Source organism: Uloborus diversus, chromosome 5 (genome assembly GCF_026930045.1).
Source record: "Uloborus diversus isolate 005 chromosome 5, Udiv.v.3.1, whole genome shotgun sequence".
In the NCBI taxonomy this organism is placed as follows: domain Eukaryota; kingdom Metazoa; phylum Arthropoda; class Arachnida; order Araneae; family Uloboridae; genus Uloborus; species Uloborus diversus.
Window position 1 is genome coordinate 3,116,138 of NC_072735.1, and position 20,231 is coordinate 3,136,368.

The 20,231-nt window shown below is 33.7% G+C and overlaps 1 protein-coding gene across 1 annotated transcript in view; it reads left to right on the top strand.

Moving 5' to 3' along the window:
- The first annotated feature begins 16,177 nt into the window (after positions 1–16,177).
- Positions 16,178–20,231, top strand: part of LOC129222240 (methylcrotonoyl-CoA carboxylase beta chain, mitochondrial-like) — a 68,130-nt gene continuing 64,076 nt past the window's right edge. The window contains exons 1-2 of the mRNA XM_054856720.1: positions 16,178–16,400; positions 18,949–19,015. Of these exons, the coding sequence (XP_054712695.1) occupies positions 16,218–16,400; positions 18,949–19,015 (250 nt within the window). The 5' untranslated portion in view covers positions 16,178–16,217. The remainder of the gene's footprint in view (positions 16,401–18,948; positions 19,016–20,231) is intronic.

The following is a 20,231-nucleotide window of genomic DNA, read 5'->3' on the forward strand; positions in this document are numbered from 1 at the left end:
GTGTAATATGTCACTAGTTTGATTTCTGATACGTTTGCAGCAACTACGTATATTATATGAGTTCTACTATTGATTTGAATTCTACAGAATATACTGTTAAATTTTTAAGAGAAACAATAAAAAACAAATATGTTTTCCCATCAGTCAGACATTGCGGCTGAGAATATGTTCATTTTTTAGGATCCCATTTTTACTTCCTTTTACAAAAAAGGAATTATTGTATTCGCGAAAAAGTTTTCACTCAGAAATCGGCCTTAATGTCCATTTTGCTCACCCCCAAATGAATGTTGAGTTTTTTTTTCGACCCTACCACACGTACATATGTACCTAAGAACATATAGACGCCCGAAATATCCATTTTGAAGTTTCCCGAGTTAATTACAACGAGTTTTCTCGTGACGTCTGTATGTACGTATGTATGTGCGTATGTGTATAGGTATGTCGCATAACTCAAGAACGGTATGTCCTAAAAAGTTGAAATTTGGTGCGTAGACTCCTAGTAGGGTTTGGTTGAGCACCTCCTTTTTTGGTTGCATTCGGGTGTTTCTAAAGGTGTCTTTTGCACCTTTTTGGAGTTAAATCATTGTTAATTTCGATGCAAACTCAAGTGGTGTTATAATTTGGCGGACACTTGGCGATATATCGCCAGCCCTTTGATCGCCAAGTTTTGTCGATAACTTAGCGACAAATTTAGCAATTTTTTTTTTTAAAATCTGGTTTCAATGTGGCCATTGTTGGTGATATTTAGAGAGTTACAGAGAGAATCACATTAAAAATGCAATAATAGGGAAATAACGTTAAATTGGTGTAAAAGGAAGTCATGTGATGCACACATCAGCTCGTTTCCCTTGGAGTCATCAGGTCAATGTTCCTTTTTCTGTGGAAACAGCTATAATTCGTAAAATCGAAACTGCATACCGATAATGAAACAGCAATAATCTCGATATTTTTTATGCAACACTCCAAATTTATTTTTATTTCTCTAAAATACTTTTTGAACGTCAAGATGTATGATTAAACATTAATTTATGAAAAATTACATACTTTAAATTAACATTAATTATGTTTCTTATGATGATAACATTTGTATGTAATCTAAAAGTTTAAAAATAAAGTGATTTTTTAGTTCTATTAACATGTGCCAATTACTGGATCACAAGGTGTCATACACTGAGGTATCAGGTGCCAATTACTGGTGATTTTGGTAACTTTATATATATATATTTTTTTATAAAAATACCAATTCAAATATTTTTGGTTTAGTGAACTAAATAGACGCACAGATGTGCATTCTTTAATACAAAAATATTTGCAAGTGAATATTTTTTCCTAAGTAATGAAAACAGAGGTAAGTTTAAGGACAAACTCTTAAAGTGCCAATTACAGGATTCGTTATCCTATTCTCCATCACATCAATAAAATATTTACAACCTTTATTAGAAAACACGCGAAGCATTGTTGAATAAATTCACTTTAGTTTCTTTGTAATCTATAATCCGTCCACGTCGTCAAAAAACAAAACTTAAAAAGGTTTTATAGTAATTATAACAATGTCTCTAATAAATAAAACGCTCATTTTTTAGCAATCGGGTGAAACTACGTAGGGATCGATTAAATTCGTACTAAATCACCTTAAATTGCTTAAAAAAATATATTTGTCTTTTATATTCCATGTAAATTCTACATTGGTATATCTGTAAATCATTATAAAAAAAAAACATTTTAAAAGAAGCTCTTGAAAGTGGAAAACTGTTTACTCTCTGGTTTAACCTTTTTTTTTTTCACATAGGATAGAGGACGGGGGGTGGGCAAAAAATCATACGACCTCTTGGATGAAAATACATTTAATATTTCAAACCTACCCCCCCCCCCCCCCTCTCCGGTCCCTCCTAAATGACGACTGTACCTCTGTTTAACTCTCCAAAAACTTTCGGCTTCAATTTTCGGCACAAATTCCAACTTTTTGTTTACTTTCTCTTCTTTACAACAGATGGTGCTACGTGCTTCAAAGTATCTTCATGCTTTAAGAAATAGCTGTTATACGGCGTTATTCAATAATATTCCACACCGCAAATAAATTTATTTATTTATTTATTTTTTATAATCATGTCAATGAAATTGAAAATTTTTTATTCTTGGTCAAACTCTTTCCCAGAACGTTTGATTCAGACACCAGCACGTCGGTTACTTTTACGCCTTCACAACAGATGGCGCTGCATGTTGAGATTTATGCGATTTTTACGCCGTTATTCTGAAATATCATTCCACACCCAGAATGAATTTATTATTTTTTTTTGTTTTTATAATCAAGTCAGTTAAATCGAAGAAATTTTATTTGCTACTTCGAGTTATCGAGAGTTGCGTGCGTTTAATAATAGTAGCAGGGAGCTCAAAGCGTTTTTGGAGATTTACTAGAGCGCGTTAGATAAACATATGGGAGATACCTTACATCCTGTCGAGTACCTACACCAAATGTTGACTTTTTATGCTGTTTAATGCGTCTAGGACACATTGTCAGCTCAGAAAAAAAAAATATCATCAGATTTATGGAAGCGTGGCAGATTAAGATAAGGCGGGTTAATTACAAGCTAAAGAAAGGGTACATTTAGAAAATGTGACGATTTGAGTGTAACGCGAGGAGGGTGTGGAAGAGTTACAAAGGTGTTTAAAAAAAAAACGTTGTCTGGACATTCTTGAGCGCCGTTAATTAATTTTTTTATTTTTTTTATTTTAAAGGAAACAATGCAAGCATCACGAAAAGCATATAATCTGTCGATTTTGACATGACGAACTATCAAAAATCGGCTACGAGGATTGGTAGTACGAGATTCTATATAATGTGTTTTTGAAGATTTACTAAAGCACGTCAGATTAAGGCAGGGTATCCTGTTGAGTATCTACACCAAATGCAAGCGTTTTTTTTTTTTTTTGGTGAATGCGTCTAGGACAGCCCGTCAGATTAGTAAAAAAAAATGATTATCAGATTTATTGAAGCGCGTCAAATTAAGATAAGGTGATGGTTTTATCACAAGCTAAAGAGTGTACGGGTGAATATCAGGAAAAAAATGCCAAATTGATCATGAAAATTTTCGATTTTTAAAGATACTCAGAAATTAAAGTTAATAGGGTAGTTTAATTACACATCTGTAAAATATTTTTTTTTTTATTTGGGCAAGGTCAAAGTGAACATTTAACCCCCATTTTTTTGGGGGGGGGGGATTGTATTTGACTGTTACAAATCTGACAAATATTACAAATTTTTATACTTAATTGGTATGTTACATTACCTTTAAAATTTATATGAGTAATATAATATAATATGTAGTGAATATATGTATTTTTTAGAGATATTTTAGTTTATATTGATAGCTGATAGCCATTGAATTATACCATCATAATATCTCACGTTCAAAATTTCAGTTAAAAAATATTTTCAGGAACTCAAATTATATATATAATAAATGGAGGAAAAAATATCACATAAGTTAATACAGCCTCAAAGTAAATAAGGATATTCATTAAGCAAACAAAAGCAAAGCGGTTTTGGCTATTTTGGGCCGGATTCAAGTGAAACACACACAATCGCAAAAAAGACAATCGCAATCGCCGAGATTTGCAATCGCTGTTGGCAGTCGAATTCAAGTGAAACAATTTGGACAATCGCAAGTGAGAAGTCGGGGTAGGAGCTACTGGTCGATGATAATCGCATGTACTTGGAGCGATTAACTGATGTCAACCAATGAGAGAATTAGGTTTGTGCTCCCTGGGTTTGAGATGGTTAAAATCGTGATGCAATATTTGTTTTGATGTTGAATTCATGTTCGCTCGCGTAATGGATATGTTCCGTGCTATTTTTTTTTTTTTTCAACTTTCAGTTCTACAGTTAGAAAAGAAAGCAAACTGGATAAAAAATGTTGCCGTTTAAGAAATGCTTTATATGTTCCATATGCATATTGTATTTGTTTTGAATAAAACGCATGATGTTTAAAGGAAAATTACGATTTGATAATCATCCGATGAGAATGAATTTGATGAGGATCAAAGATTTTCAAATAATCTTCTCACAACGACAATTGAATAATACTTAGAGAATTTTGAATTTAAACTGCCTATTGTAATATCTGTTTGATTTGAACATGTTTGTTTCCCTACGTTGAATACATTTGCACAAGTAGTAAGTAAAAATATGTTTACTTATGAAGCAAAATGAGAGTTTTTGTTAATAGTTTGGGTTATGTACAAGTTTAAATTCAAAAGTTGGAGCCAATTTCTAGAATAGTTACAAATAATCACATTGATAAGATACATCGAGTTTTGAAATGCTGATACACATTGTGCAGAGATAAGTTCTTTTTACTTCAACTAAACACATTTTTACTGTATTTTACTTATTTTAGTTCATCTAGATCATAATAGGTCTCTTTGATTTCGTTTAAACAGGTGTGATTGCAGTATATCTTCTTTGTTATTAAGGGAAGTCAGTTGTTTTTCCATCAGTAAAATGTAAACTAATTTCTTGTTACCCTGAAATAAGTGTAGCTTCAAAAAAGAAATTTTATTCAAATACAAAATTATAAAACTAATTACACCTACATGTACTGTAATACGAACAATGAAAGAACACAGTATGACCAAGGCCGGGCCCGAATCTATCAATTTTGAGGCCCCCTGTCAAAAATCAGCACGGCGGCTAACTGCCTACTAAATTTCTATGCAACTAAGCGCCGGGGGGGGGGGCACTTTCAGTGGCATGCCCCCCTCCCCACACACACTGCAGGGTCTGCGAGTATGTAGATCCGGGGCTGACCAAGGCCGCACAGAGGGTAGGAAAGCAGGGGCAGGGCCGTCCAAAGAGACTGACCATGTTATCTTTCCTTTTATTAAAAAAGACAGGAATGTGTTAGTATTTTAAATTAAATCTGTACTAATAATAAAGCTGAAAGTCTCTCTGTCTGGATCTCTATGACTCGCATAGCACCTAGACCATTTGACCAATTTTCATGAAATTTAGCAAAGTTTGTAGCATGAGGGTGTGCACCTCGAAGCGATTTTTAAAAAATTCAATTTTGTTCTTTTTCTATTCCAATTTTCAGAAAATTTCTCCGAACAAATTATCACAATGTGGAATAGTAAATTACGAAATCATCATAACGCGGAACTGTAACATGGGCAAGCGAATTGGAGAGAAATTCACCATACATTATTTAAATATAAAGGCGAACCAAATGATCTTTTAATTTTCTACTATAGGCAAAGCCGTGTGGGTACCACTAGTACTGAATAAAAGTAAAAAGAATACATTTTAATGCAGCTAAAGCTCAGTTTAGAGCTCGCTGTCATGTCTTCACTCCCACCCGGCGGGGGATGCCCTGCTCATCCTTCTCTTTGGACAGCCATGTGCCAGGCAAAAACTTTGAAGCTGGCTCACAAGGGGCCTGCTAGCCCTGGAAATGGACACAAAGGGGTGTTTTTGGGCATTGTAGCATAACGAGAAATTTTTTATATGGAGGTGAAGGTTTACTTATAACCGGGCTTGCAGTGTCAGGACGATTTTAGGTTAGGAGATACAAGTTGGAAGCTTTGAAATTCTAGGAATTTGGAATCTTTTTCCCTCTAGACTATAGCTGTTTCAGGGATACGGAGTAATAGTGGAAATTGGTTTGCTTTTGGGGTAAAAGCAGGGCAGCTGAGAGCCAAGGCGAACCTGTTGTTAGTTTGGTCCCCAGCCCCCACTCTCCTCATAAAACTCTGAGCTGTGACCCCTAGTTTTCGACTAGGCTGCAATGGTCTCTCGTTGGCCCTGCGTAAACAAGTCTGAGATTTAAAAATTCAAATGCATTGCTGTAATACAATTTTCCCATCACTGCCGCACGTAAAGGCATACATTGGCCTTAAACCAGCCATATGTACTTCATGTAGTATTACAGAGCTACATGCTGTATAACCCACCACATGTCAACCGCACCATGCTGCGGACACTCACTGGTGAGATAAATTTACTTTGTCTACCAGTTTGTTGGCGTTCTCAGCTCCAATGAGTTGATATCTGCCTCCAGCTCGGTTGTTCACACTATTCCAGACTGATGAGTTCTAACAAGAACCAAACTGCAGTCTTTGGATGTGATAAACAGACTGTCTGGTACAATTGCAGGTTATTCTCTTGTACATCAAGTGCCGGATCCAGGGCGAAGGAAGCATGTTGTAATATAACTAGATGCAAAACTCAGCTGCAGCCACCGACTGTGCAAATTTTGAAGTAAATGGGCAAAAACATAGCCATCGAGGATACAATGCTGTTTCCATCCTATCAGAGGTTACGGCAGAAGTTGTTTCTGCACATCTTCGAGCACTTGCCTATTTCCTAAAAGGTCTAAATTACCTACGGAACCATTTCTTGTAGTGTATCTGGTTAATACAGTCGAATTTGCTTATAACGAGCCCTGTTTTAACGAGAACTTGGATTTAGCGAGGGAATCAAAAAGCTTTGGCTGGTACTTTGGCTGGCCTATAAGAGCGTAACTCACCTTATCGAGCAAACCCCGCTTTAAGCGAGCAATATTTTTGTCAGTCATAAAATTTCTGTCAATTTCCACTGCAGAAAACATTATTCTATTTCTCGAAAAATTTCATTAACATTTTAAATTAAAAAAAAAAAGACATAAATCCTGAGAAAAAGTGACACAGCCTTTTTAAAAAAAATTTGTGGAGTTTAGGAGGATTTAGAAATTGTTGAAGCGAATGTTAAATCATTTCCGAGATATACTTCCAAGGATATTGTAGCTCTAAGCCTTAAGCCTTGGACATACTGTCAGACCGGCTTAATCGAATATCGTCGGTTCCAAGAAATATTATTTGATTAAGCGGGGAAATTTTATTTATCTTTTTAAATTTACAACTTGTCTTAAAACATAATAATAAAAAACAAGTTTTTAAGGGAAATAATTAGTGTTATTTCTTAAGTTTTAGAAATAAGCTAAATAAACAACAAAATAATTTCTTATATAAACAAGTATATTACAAGCACGTATGAAAATTATGAAAAGTAGCTTACAACTTCAGTAATGAAATCTTTATTTTTGGCACTTTTTTTTTCAGAACAACATTGTTTTTTGAAAAATTCCATAATAGGCGATTGCTCGCTCAAGATCTTCTGGGAACACTTTCTGACACCCTTTTCCCCCTCCTTGTCTACCGTATCTTACTTTAAATATTTGTCAATTTATCATCGTCTAAATTGTGTACAATATTTATTTGTGTTATTTAATCAGGTTATCGACTGCACTATTTTTCTTAATGTAAAGATAGTTGGCAATAAATATTACTTTAAAGTTTAACTCGATGCTTTCTTGCAACCGACTCAACCAGTTAACCGATCATGTGCTTTAATCAACCAATCATCAGCTTAAAATGGTAACCGAAAGATGATAGAACGTTACGGTTAGTAACCCGTTACTCACCGGTCGACCGGTGAGGTTCGTCGAATGCAAACAATAAGTGTTCATACTTAATTTTTTTCTAATGAATTCAAAACGTTTCTCATCAAAATTGTTTGTGAAAGCTGATTAATATTTTTCGATTATCCAGGGAAATTATTCGACTAAGCGGGGATCTTTAGTATTGCATCTATGGGGAAATATTCGGTTCCAGGAGGTTTTATTCGTATAAACGGGTTATTCGTTTATCCGTTACCCGATTAAGCGGGGCTTACAGTATTCAATAGTTTCTAAAGTGCAGAAAAAAGTTAAACTATTTTAAGCCGCAGATGCCATTGGCGATGTTCTTCATATCATGAAATCCTTGAAAAAATAACAAGAAAGAGAGAAATAAGACAGTTCAAAGAAAATAGCTAACTTTGGTGTTATATTGAAATATAAAAATAACTCAGTATGTATAAATTTTTATGATTTTTTCCACAAACCCTTTTTTTTACGAGCACTCTGGTATATATAACAAGCAAATGCTGCAGTCTCTTTGCGCTTGTTTTTAGTGAGTTGGACTGTACTACATATATGGGAGCAAGCCCTTGCTACAGGTGGCAACTTCTGAAAGGCGGCAAAATTCACCATAATTATTTTCTTCAAATTTGTTCAAACTTGATATAAAACCTTGAAGGTAGACGGGTAAGGACTAGTGATGGGCATAATCGAATCACTTGAGAACTCTTATTGTCACGAATTCTTGGTTATTGATTGACTCAGCTGGAGTTCTCGATTTCAAAAGATCTGGTTTATCAATCGCTCAAGTACTCGATTTGGAAAGATATTGATTATCAAAAGGTCTCGATAATGCCCATCACTAGTGAGGGCATCAGTTTCAACATTTGCCACAGACATATAAAAATTACAGAAAAATTAAACATCTGGCACTGCTCGCTTTTCACTATCACCCCCTCCCAAACCAGTATTGAACGACTGAATTCGAAATTTGCCCCCCTTGTCTGACTACGTTTTGCATATGCACCTTTGTGAAGTATTGCCATTATTTTTTTCCTCATTGGAAAAAAAAAAACAACAGGATTTGAATCTTCATTTATTTACAGCGAAATGTTTCTGCCAATTACTTTTTTTTTTTCATGGATATGCAGTACATATATGTTACTGCAAAACACCAAAATTAAAGAATGTCGACTTTTACTGACGATTCACCAGAAATATTAAGTATATCACCGATGCCTTTGGTATGTGTATGTTGATATGCACCGACTAGTGTCGACATTTACCAGTTTTCAGACTTTCACAATTTACCTTTTGATGGGAGTACAATACATGTCATAGTAGGAACTTATGCCGGGGCCATGTAGCTAAGTTTGATGCATTTTGTTATTGTACCATAATGCGCAAGTAAATGCAATTTTAGCAAATAATTGAAAAATACTAGCCTAGAATTGAGATTTTATATTAGTAAGATAGTGAACATTAAACAAATTTACTCACTTTCAACAATCCCTTTTCTTTTCCTTTCTCAACTAGTATAGTACTAACTAGTAAAATTACAACAATGAAGAGAATTTAATTATAATTCCTCATCACAGTCGTAATTCAACTTGTATTGTTGTTCAGCCGGAAAAAAATTCCGTTGATTTCTTCGAAACGACGAAGTAGTATAATGACTATGCAGAATATTATGCCATCAAGTATTAAGTCATAATTAAAATAAGTACTGCATTTGTGGATGAAAACAATGTTAAATTGAAGAAGTATCGCATATTTTAAGTAAATAAAACCAATTTTACTTCCAATGTAAAATGAAGGCTACTGCAAAAATGCTATGGTAAACAAAAAAACGAGTCTTGCATTGAGTTGCCAATTTAGAATTGAAAATTTTCAACAATAACATTCCATTAATTCTAAAATCAACTTTGCATTCAAAACAGACGCCATTGATGTTTTTCTGCACTTGCGAGAGATTTTCCAGACTTACAAGAGCTCGAGAGCAATTGCAAATTTTGCGAGGGAATCGGGACTGAAGACAATCGCAATGTTACACTTGAATTCAAATTGGGGAAATAGCGATCGCATCGGTGCATTGCGATCGGCCGTGTTTCACTTGAATCCCTGTGTTTAACTACTTTTATAAGGCGAAGTTATTTCGTTTAATATTATGGTTACTGAAAGTTGTACATGAGTAAATGAATCTTCTATAGTTCTTAGTTTCAAATTATTCTTACCACATTTATATTTCTTTTGTTATTCCAATAACAAAAAAATAGCAAACTATAAAATTTCTTACTTAAAAAAAAAACAAGTTTACTCTTTTTGCATTGCTTTCTGTTGCATTTTCAAAACATTGCACTTCGAAACACAAACTTTACATAATTATTTAAACGAACAGACTTCTTTTGGCATATAATTAAAGAATTTTTTAAATTGCAGTGCCCTGTTAATATTTTCATGACCGAAATCACAGAGATCACTTGTTATTTGCTTGGTTTTGCAGATGATGAATGTGTTCCTCCTGAAAAAGTAAAAACTCCTAAGCACGGCCGTGACTAAAAGATGGCTTTTAGGTTTTCAATCCCTTCCCAAAGGATAAACGCTTTAAAAAAAGAAGAGAAAAAAAACATTAAACAAATTTTTTTGCTGCAGTTTACGATTGTCTTTGCTTCATCAACTAAAGTCATACATAACAGAGGTGGAAAAACAGAGTTGGAAGAACCATTTGAACGATGTGTCAATACAAAGCACAAACTGCATTTAATATTGCTTTTTATAAGGAGCTTGTCAAGCACCTTATAAGAAAACTTTAGCATTTCACAAAAAGAAAAGATGAGTGTTTTTCCTATGAAGAAGCATCATCTGCAATGAATTCCTTCGTGTTTTGTTTGTTAAGGGGGTCCGGGACACAAAAATCGTCAACTTTTGCAAAATTTTTTTTATTTATTATTATTTAAAAAATTATTCTGTTTTTTCTGCTTAAAAGGACGTTTGAATCGTGTTTATATCTTTATTAGAACAAAAGATGTAATTATTTTTGTTGCCCGCACCTAACTAATGTGTATTTAGCTTTAAAACTTTAAACGCGTTTTTCTCCATGATGCAATTTTTCCCGATTTCTTGCATTCAAACTCTTATAAGTCAGGAACCAATGAAGATAAAGTAATGAAATTTGGAGCATGTCTTTTTCAAACAGTTTACTTTAATTTTTATTCGACGATTTTGAAAAAAAAAAAAAACATTTACTGCAAAAAATATAATTTTTTTTAAAAAAAAGTATCTCGAATTTTTCGAAATTTTTCTTCAAATATTTCTTATTTTTTATTAAATCAATATTTTTAAAATCGCCGAACAAAAATTAAAGCTTAGATATTCGTGCATACTTTTTTGAAAAAAAATTGAAAATTGATCAACAATATTTTGAGTTATAGCAATTTAAAGCAACCCCATTAAAAAAAAATTAAACCTAAATAAATTTTTTTTTTCATATTTATGTTGTAATTTTGCTTATTAATTAGATGGTGAATCAGTGTAAAAAAATTCAAAACTGTTAAGTATGTAATAAAATTTTTTTCAAAATGTGTCCCGGACCACCTTAAGCGTTATCTGAGAGCATCAAGTCTGATTTACATATGTCACTAAAGAAATTGAAATTTTTTTAATACTTGTTGCAATATACGGTGCAGTAAACAGATAATAAAGTTTGAATCGAAGTAAGCTGTAAAATGAATGAATATTGTGGTCACTAGCACAGCAAAAAAATACATTCCGGAGAGAGGGACCCCTAACAATCCTTACATGTATATAAAATACCGTACTAGGATTGGTCATTCCAAAACAAGGCTTTATGGATTTAACCCCCCCCCCCTCTCCCTGCTACGCCCCTTCATGTGACCATTAAACAGAAATGAATTATTTGGCATTCTCGCGTGTTTTCCTGACAGTGCAAAAGAGTGAAGAAACCAAAACCCTTCCAAAATCCACCCACCAATACCAAAACCCCTCCCTTAAATCATGTGAACGCACCTGGTTACCATGCAAAGATGTTCTACAACTGCGCGTGACTTTAATTTTGACACATTTGCCCGGAATGACCTCTGAACATCCCTTCCCTCTAACAGCACCAAAGATTTTGTCCAAAATTGCGTTTTTATTTCTAAAATTTCGATAATTTACGTATGCAGAGTTTCCATGCCCCAGTTTTTGCACGAATATTACTTTAGGTCTAAGTTCATATTGCTAATCCTTTTTTCCCTCATTTAATTCACAACGCAATTCTCGCTGATTTATATGCTTGTAACTCTGGTAATAACCCCATCCTAAAAGGGCTGCTCTGTCTCTCTTTCTGTATAGGTGCGCTTGAAAAAAAAAAAAGAAGGGTGGTTAAAGTCACACCATTTTCAACATAGTGAGCGCCATGGGCTATCATTAAGATGCGTGAAACTCTCTCAAATAACAAAATTCCTGGGTGCCCTGCACGCAAGTGTAGTGCCCTACCTTAATATGAATGCCTATTAGCTACAGCCCTGGAAGGTTTTTAATACAAAGCATTGATATATTGTTTCTTATAACTTATGATAAATTTGAAAATTCTCAAAAAATTAGGATATTATTACTACATATGAAGATGCATAGTAATTGTATTGCGTTACGTAATTTGCATATACAATAATTCCTTGTTTAGTTCAACTATCAACTATCGAAGGGACCTCTGGTCCTCAAACAATGAAGGACTGCGTGCCAGGCGCCTTGCCTTCAGAAAACAACACAATAGATGGTGGTGCCATCTATGGAGAATTCGAGAATTTAGAACCAGGCCAGGAGACGAATAACTTTCTGGTCTCTGGCACCCCTAGAGGTATCGTTTCACTTGGAGGACATTGTGACCACTAGCATATTTAACGTCGCCCAGTCACCATTAATGACGACGGTGGATCCTCCACCAGCGACGATCGAACCCAAGACCATCCGGTCCCAAGTTTAATGTCTTACCGATCAGGCGACTTGTTTAGTTCATAAGCGGATTCACAAGCATGCCAGGGGTCCCCACACCCCTAATATTTTTGGTGGGATTTTATTAATATAATAAATAACTCTATACATCAAATACGTCAACCATTCCCAAGTAACACTGAAACGTTACGTCATCGTTATATCACGTTGCAATTAGTTGAAACGTCGTTACCGTTTCCCACACAACGTGATATCACGTTGCTTTATCGATTCGTTACAAAAAGCGTAATTTTGAAACGTTACATCACGTTGCAAATTTCTTAAATTTGTAACGTTGACAAACAGTTGCAAAAGAAACGTTACTTATCGTTACTTTTCGTTGCACCTTGCCTCGTCTTCGGCAACCTCCGAATCCTAGTGGCCATTTTCAGTAAACAACTTCTGGCTTGCTATGCCGCCATTGTTTGCAGCTTCGCAATCGCGATCTCTCATCACTTTTAGCGGTAAGTACTTTGTATTATTGTCAGTGTATTATTGTTGATATGCTTATTTAATTTAAAAAAAGTGTTATTACATATTTTTATGATGTTAATGAACTGCCGTTGGTCGGAGTTTGAGTATTTTTCCCACCGTACTTTTATTTATAATATTTTGAAAGAATAATGTTAGATGTTTTTATTTGAGTATTTATTCATTGATTTCTTAAAAAAATGCTGAAGCTTGGGGATATGTTCCATTAATAAGCTATAAAAGCGATAAATGATACCACTTTTTACTCATTTAATCGGCTTTTTGCAGAATGATTTTGACGAAATAATTATAGCAATTTTTTGAAAAAAATTTTGTCATATAACTGAAATTATCTTCAGTAATAATACTTCAAATTTTAGTTAAAGCACTGAAGTAAGAGGATTTTTTTAAAACTTTCATGCCTTTCGAAAAATATTTCTGGAGTTCTTTAGTAATAATAATATTTTTTTAAGGATTTATTTATGAAAAAAGTTTTTATTTAATTTTCAGTAATATCGTTAATTTTGACTATTAATTGATGTAAATTCTGCTATGCTATGTTATGCTCTGTTTATTTTTAAATGTCAGGAGTGCTCTTACAAAATATTGTGAATGAAGCGAGAATGCTCGAACGCCTTTAAACGGAATGAGACATTTTATAAATTAAAAAAAAGAAAAAAAACAAAGATTTTATAAAAGTATATTAACACTAATTGCATTAACAAAAAATACAGAATACTTACTGTATCAAAAATTAAGGGTTCAATGAACCCACCTCCATTCTCACCAAGAAAAAAAAACTTTATTCAAGCTTTGAAAAAAAAAAAAAATCTTAATACAACGTTTAAAAGCAACGTGATGTAACGTGATAAATAAAGGTTGATGTAACGCTTCAAAAATTGTTGATGTAACGTTACTGAAACCGTTGATGTAACGTTACTAAAACCGTTGCTTTTGCGTTTTGCAACGAGACATATTTTCGCTCTATCAACGTTACCAGTAACGTAATGTCAACGATTCAGAGCAACGTGATGTAACGTGATTTATGTTACTTGGGTTTCTTAGTGATGTATTATAGAAAAATTGTTTAGTGTGTCTGTGTGTGTGTGATTGGGCTTTTATAGGAGCAGTCGAACTCGTTTAGACCGAGAGTGAAGGAACAACGATTTTGCTTGTTATAACCAGTGCTTGTAAAAAATGGGTTCGCAAAAAAAAAAAAAAAAAATATTCATTTGTTTTCATCAGAGATGAAATTTATCTCTGGGGGGTATTTTTTCACGGGCTTTTGAATGAAATGAAAAACGAGACGACACCATAAGTATTTTCCCAGACAACCACAGCCATCCTCTGGATGACCGAAATTAATCCCAAAGCTCCAATGATAGGACGATCCTACAACTGACTCCTTTAGGAGTCCAACGGGTAACAGTGGCAGGAATACTCCCATAACACTCTTTCTCCGGAGTTCTCCTGGAACGAGCGAATTTTCGCGCATGCGTGTATTAGTTATTGCAACGCCATTTCCGATCTCCGCATTTTTGACTGCACGTGGTGACCGCGATCCGTTGAAATCCTAAATGTCTGAAAGTTAGTTAAAAGTTACTTATTTGCTTTGGTTTTATTGTTTAATGGAGAATAAACTACTATTTTTCAGTTTGGAACCTTTTTTAGATTTGTTATGAATTTGTATTTTCTTGCGGACGGATATTTCTTAAGTTTACATTTGTTTGGGCGAATGTTTTTTTTACTGATGAATTGTTAAGTAAAGAAAATAGGATAAACACTATGTTTCTTCATCGTTTTGAAGAAACCATGAAGAAGAGAAAGCAAAGAACAATACTAGTTGAGCTACGACTTTGATGAGAAATTGTAATTAAATTCTCTTCAATGTTGAAACTTTGCTGGTATCTACTACTTCAGTTGGGCATGAAAAAAAGTAAGTAAGTAAATTTTTTCGACATTCACTGTACTTACTAATATCTTAATTATGTGGTGTTTAAAAATTTTTGCTAACGTTGTAATTACTTGTTGTTAAATATGTTGATTGACATCAAGTTATCAGTGGGACAGTTTCTGGATCAACAGTCATCCAGAAACTGTATAATAAGATACCAATAGGATCGTTTCTGGACTAGGATGAAAATGATTATCCAGAAACTATATTATAAGATTCGTATAGGAAACTTTCTGGATTATCCAGAAGCTGTATTATAAGGTATCAGTAGGAGAGTTTTTGGATCAATAGTCATCCAGAAACTGTATTATAAGATACCGCTGGGATTATTTCTGGATTAAAATTGTCCAAAAGACATCCTTAAGGATAGTTTTTGGAAAAAGAGGTGTTCCGTGCATCCTAAAATTGTCCTATTACTATCCAACAAGTGTCAGATGCAGGATGTCTTGTGGATGACAACAGGAGTGTACTTTTTGACAAAGTTACGACAGGTGTAGGAGCATTATCGGACTGCCAGCGGATGTCAGATCATCCTGAAAATGATATCCGCAGGAGTCTCTAAGGATATCCTTGTGTTGTTAGGGTTGGGTCATTTTAAAAACTTTAAGCTATTTTTGGGTCTTAAAATCAAAATTCGAACGGTTCAGATCTTCTAAATAAAATGGACCCTATGTTATATTCAGCACTCCTGACTACGTGTAAAATTAGTTACATGAAGCGATTGAAATGAAACTTGATACTTCCAACAGCAAGAAGAGAACATGTAGTAGCGCCATCTATTATGCAGTTTTTATTTCGCGTTTCAATCATTGGGGGCGCGGTTATCAGATAACGCATTTGGGATTTGCATATTCGCGTATACATCACTACTTCCGTGGTAAGATAAAGCACATTTGCTCAATATCTGCAGAAATAAGTTTTGAAGCTATTTGAAGAAACGGATTCCATACTAAAAATAGGCAAATGTTGAAGCCTGACGCTTTCTTCTCTATAGAGATACTGTACTTTATTTTTCCATTAAACAATTGAAATAATTTTCCCATTTAGTGTTCTTGCAAAAATAATCATGAAAAATTCACAATGAAGTATTTTTGTTGTACTGCTTGGGATGCGCTAATTGTGATAGGAAGATGACACTGGTGGATGTTACTCTGACTTTAGGTCTATCATTTAGCCCACCGTAACTTGAATAACAAATAAAAAAAGTTTTTTCATTCAAAAAGTCACTTTAATTTTGATATAATAGAAATAAAAACTAAGCAACCACAACGACGATACCACGTGACCTACAACGATTGATGAAATTGTTGCGAGCGTTTGACTTTGACCGTGTCTGTAAAATATGTAAACAAAGAAAATTTGCAAAAATGTTTTCAAAATTAAACATACATTCGATATTTGAACGGAGATTTCAAGCAAATCTTATAAAGAATATTGCTAAGTTTAAAGCGAATAGATTCGTAAATTCTTTCAATTTGTCACGAACATGCTTTACAGACAGTTTCTCAGTCATTGGTACGGAGCCCGACAGAAATTCATCCGATTATCAGGTGATGGCTATTTCATTTCAAGTTCCTGCCAAACGTTTGGAAAGGGTGACTCTAAATATGTCGCTAACTTTTAATATTTATTTATTTTACCTGAGGTGTAGAGTTTTATTTTATCACTGTTACGGACGTCTGTCACCATAAGGCTTTTAAACGGCTGGACCGATTTTGATCAAATTTTTTGTGTGTAATTAAGTTGTGGCAAGCATGGTTTATAGAAGTGCGATGAATCGAATCGGAAACTTTTTTCTTAATTAATTAATTTAAACATTGGATGGTTATATCTCCCAAATCATTAATATTTATTTTAACCTATTGTTGAGCAAGAACTGAAATAAATATTTAACCCGTTGCCAAACGGCAATAAGAAAGCCAGCTCTGCTTTTTGTAAATCCTACTGTTTTAAAGTCAAGTATTGGAAGAAATCAGGTTTCTTTCACTAACCAAAAGTACTGTACCTAGCAACATTTGTTTCTAGGCTCACAAATCCATACGAGTTTTGACACCAATGGCAAGAATACTTTAAGGATTATCAAACTAATCAGTACATTATTAAAGGAAAAGACGGTGGAATTTAAACCCGAAACAAATTTTATTTTCGTCCAGATAAATTACGACAGGGTAGTTCTGTACGCAAAAGATCAGTGCAGTGGAAAATTTTTATCTTTGGCAGGTAGAACAGATTTGGCAATATATGAAGATCATTCAAGTACGCAGAGAAAGATAGCAAGTGAGAATGCTCAGGGAGAGAGCGGGATTTAAAAGTTCTCGTTCAAAAGATCGGACTGCTAATCGGTCGGAATTCGCTTCACTCATTGATCGGATGGATTACAGTAACGTAGTGGCTTGGCGACTTTGACCATAAACAATAGGGTTGCGGGATTATTTGTTTGCATTTTGAAGCTACTGTTAATGTAATTTAGTATCTTTTGTTTATTACGCAAAAAAAAATTAATTGCAAAGAATTGTTTTTTGATTTTTAAAGAGTTTAGTCATGTAAGTTGAATGCTTATTTTATATCGGGGGGGGGGGGGGGGAGGGGGCAGAGGGGGAGTGGTTTTCACTTATTCAGTGAACTGTTTTTACCTTTATCATTTTTTCAAATGATATCCTTTCGATTGTTTTATTCTTTTTCATATGGGGGACGTTTCAGCGGGATTTGCCGTTTGTTTTAGATGGGTAGTTAGTTTTTACACTTAATATCTGAGGACAATTTTTATCCTTTGAGTATGGCTGAAGGAATAAATCATAAATTTTATAAAGGTCTTTCAAGTACACAAGAAAAAATAGGAAATAAAACAGCTGCTCAGTGGGCATATAAATCAAGTTGTAATAAATGTATGCATTCTGACACCAAGCAGCTTAAAACATTTTCTTTTTACTTACTTTTGTCAACTAAAAGGTTCAAACACTTGATAGTTTATTGAAAATTTTCAATTTACAAAGTTTGAACAGAACAACATCTGTCGGGTCCTCTAGTAAACATATAATTAGTTGCAAAATTATTTTTGCATTTATTCAGCAGATTGCATTTGAAGTTTAAAAGTAGACTCATAATTATGGAGAATATTTTGGCTAGTGAGATTTTGAAGCAATCCCCAAATTTTCAGCAATTTGCGTTTTATTCCGGCAAGATTGGCAAGACCAAATAAAGTTTAGTAGCCCTAAAGTATTATTATTATGAGTTTTATTGAATCTGCTCTTGGTAAACTATAATGATGGAGTTAGTATGTAGTTCAGGATAGGGAAAAGATAGATCGTGAACGGATCTGAATAGATCTGCTTGCAGTTCCAATATGCTGGTTAGCTTATAGTAAATCTTGTAGTTTTCAATTGTTGTCAACTCAACACAAATCATACAACTGTATAAAGAATGAGCAAAGCTATCTTGGCAGCACTGTGAAGGTTACATATATCCCTAATCACCAGGGTATGATTGCTGAATAAGCCTTGGGCTAGGACCCCTGCTGTTTAGGGGTCTCCAAAATGCTATTATTATTTTAGCTAATGGCTAAAGCTGTAAGGTTTGACTGGGGGGGGGTCGAGAAAGTATTTGTTCTTTTTGGTATCTTAATCGGGCTCTGCTAATCACACCATTTGGTATGCTGTCATTATGCCCCATTAGATTTGCCCCAATTATAGTTCATAGTATGATACCTACGTAACATTTTTTTTATTCACTCTCATGCAAGCTGTTGTGTTTCTAGGTGTATGCCACTGGTCGTCGATTAGTCATGTCCACGATGTTGCGGATGTGACCAATTAAAAAAAATTCTAAATGTAAAACATGATGTATATTTTTTTTCATTAATGTATGTAGTACACCAAATTTATATTGACAAAACTGAATGAAAGAAAGTTTAAGTGAAAGGTGTCGTTATATCTATATAATAGATTGCTCTCAATTTAATTTTTTAACATTGAACCAAAAATAATTTTAATCAAATAAAGAAAAATTCAGATAGTATTGAATTTCTTGTTTTCAATATATTATTTGAAAAGTTCAACTATTATTTCATATTGCTCATTATTATTATTTTTCAATTTTTAGGAAAACTACTCAAAAATGAAAAAATTAGTAACAGATCTCAAGCAAATTGTCGAGAACGTTTCTAAAGGTACTTTAGTTAAAAACATTATTTTATTTTAATCTTTTAAATAAAAATGCAGGATTCGTATGTTTGTAACTGCTAAGCTCGAAAAGTAGTGGATTTACTTGAAAATTTCTCACAATGTGCCTTTTCTACTTAAGAGTTCTTTATCATACTTTCTAGCCCAAAAATTTAAATGTTTTGTGCAGGACTTATATTAGTTTTAACCTATTCTTAAGATAGAATTGAAGTAAATATTTATTCTGTCCCAGAAAACAGAAAGACATTCAGCCCTTTCAATCATCTAGACATAAAGGAACTGATGTCTGTTTGTATGTGATATCAGGAGACCCTACAGCACCTTCAGTTTTGAAATTTCATTCAAAATTAAATGCTAGGCTAAACTCATTTTAATAATTGAGCTACTGACCATAATGTTTTTGGTCTGCAATTTGATATCAAAAATTTTCAGACTTAACTGGTATCTGACTGTTTTGTTATACTAAAAGGCTATTGTACTATAAAGAATATAGATTGAAGGTAGACTCTTATTTTTTCTAGAACGGAATTTTTTGTTTTTAGAGGATGGTTTTTATTATTCAATATTGTTCTCTGATTACAATTTGTATTTTAATTAAATTCTTTTTTCTATGGGAGGACAGATTTTTGTTTTGTTCAAGTGTGATGCATTGTTAAAATTTAGTTCTCTCTTTTTGTAAGAGAAAGTTTAACTGACTTTAAGGGATAGTTGTCATATATCTAATAGAAAATTTACAGTATGAGATGCCATTTTCAGGATGCAGAAATCCAGAACTTTTTCAATACTGAAAAAAAACTTATTTTTTACCAAAAAGATTTTTTTCCTTTTCAGTTTTAAAGGTTGAAAATTATTCAGGTTTGGCAATTACTTGTTGAAAACACAGTACTTTCAGTTCTGCTTTAAAAAAAAAATTTTGTTTTTGATGCTATGCGTTATGCGTTAATACGCGTTTCGCTGCAATTGTGCAGAAATTTTTTAACATCCACTTTCAGTTTACAATGATTCTTTTTCTTTTTTTTTCAGAAGTATGCAATACAAATTCTATTGAACAGAAGTACAAAATTATTTTTAGTCAAAATATAATTTACAGTAGACCCTCGTTTTACGTGGGAGTTACGTTTCACAGAAATGCCGGATAAATCAAAACCACGTAAATTGAGACCTAATAATAGACTTAATAATCCCGAGCATTCCGGATTAGGG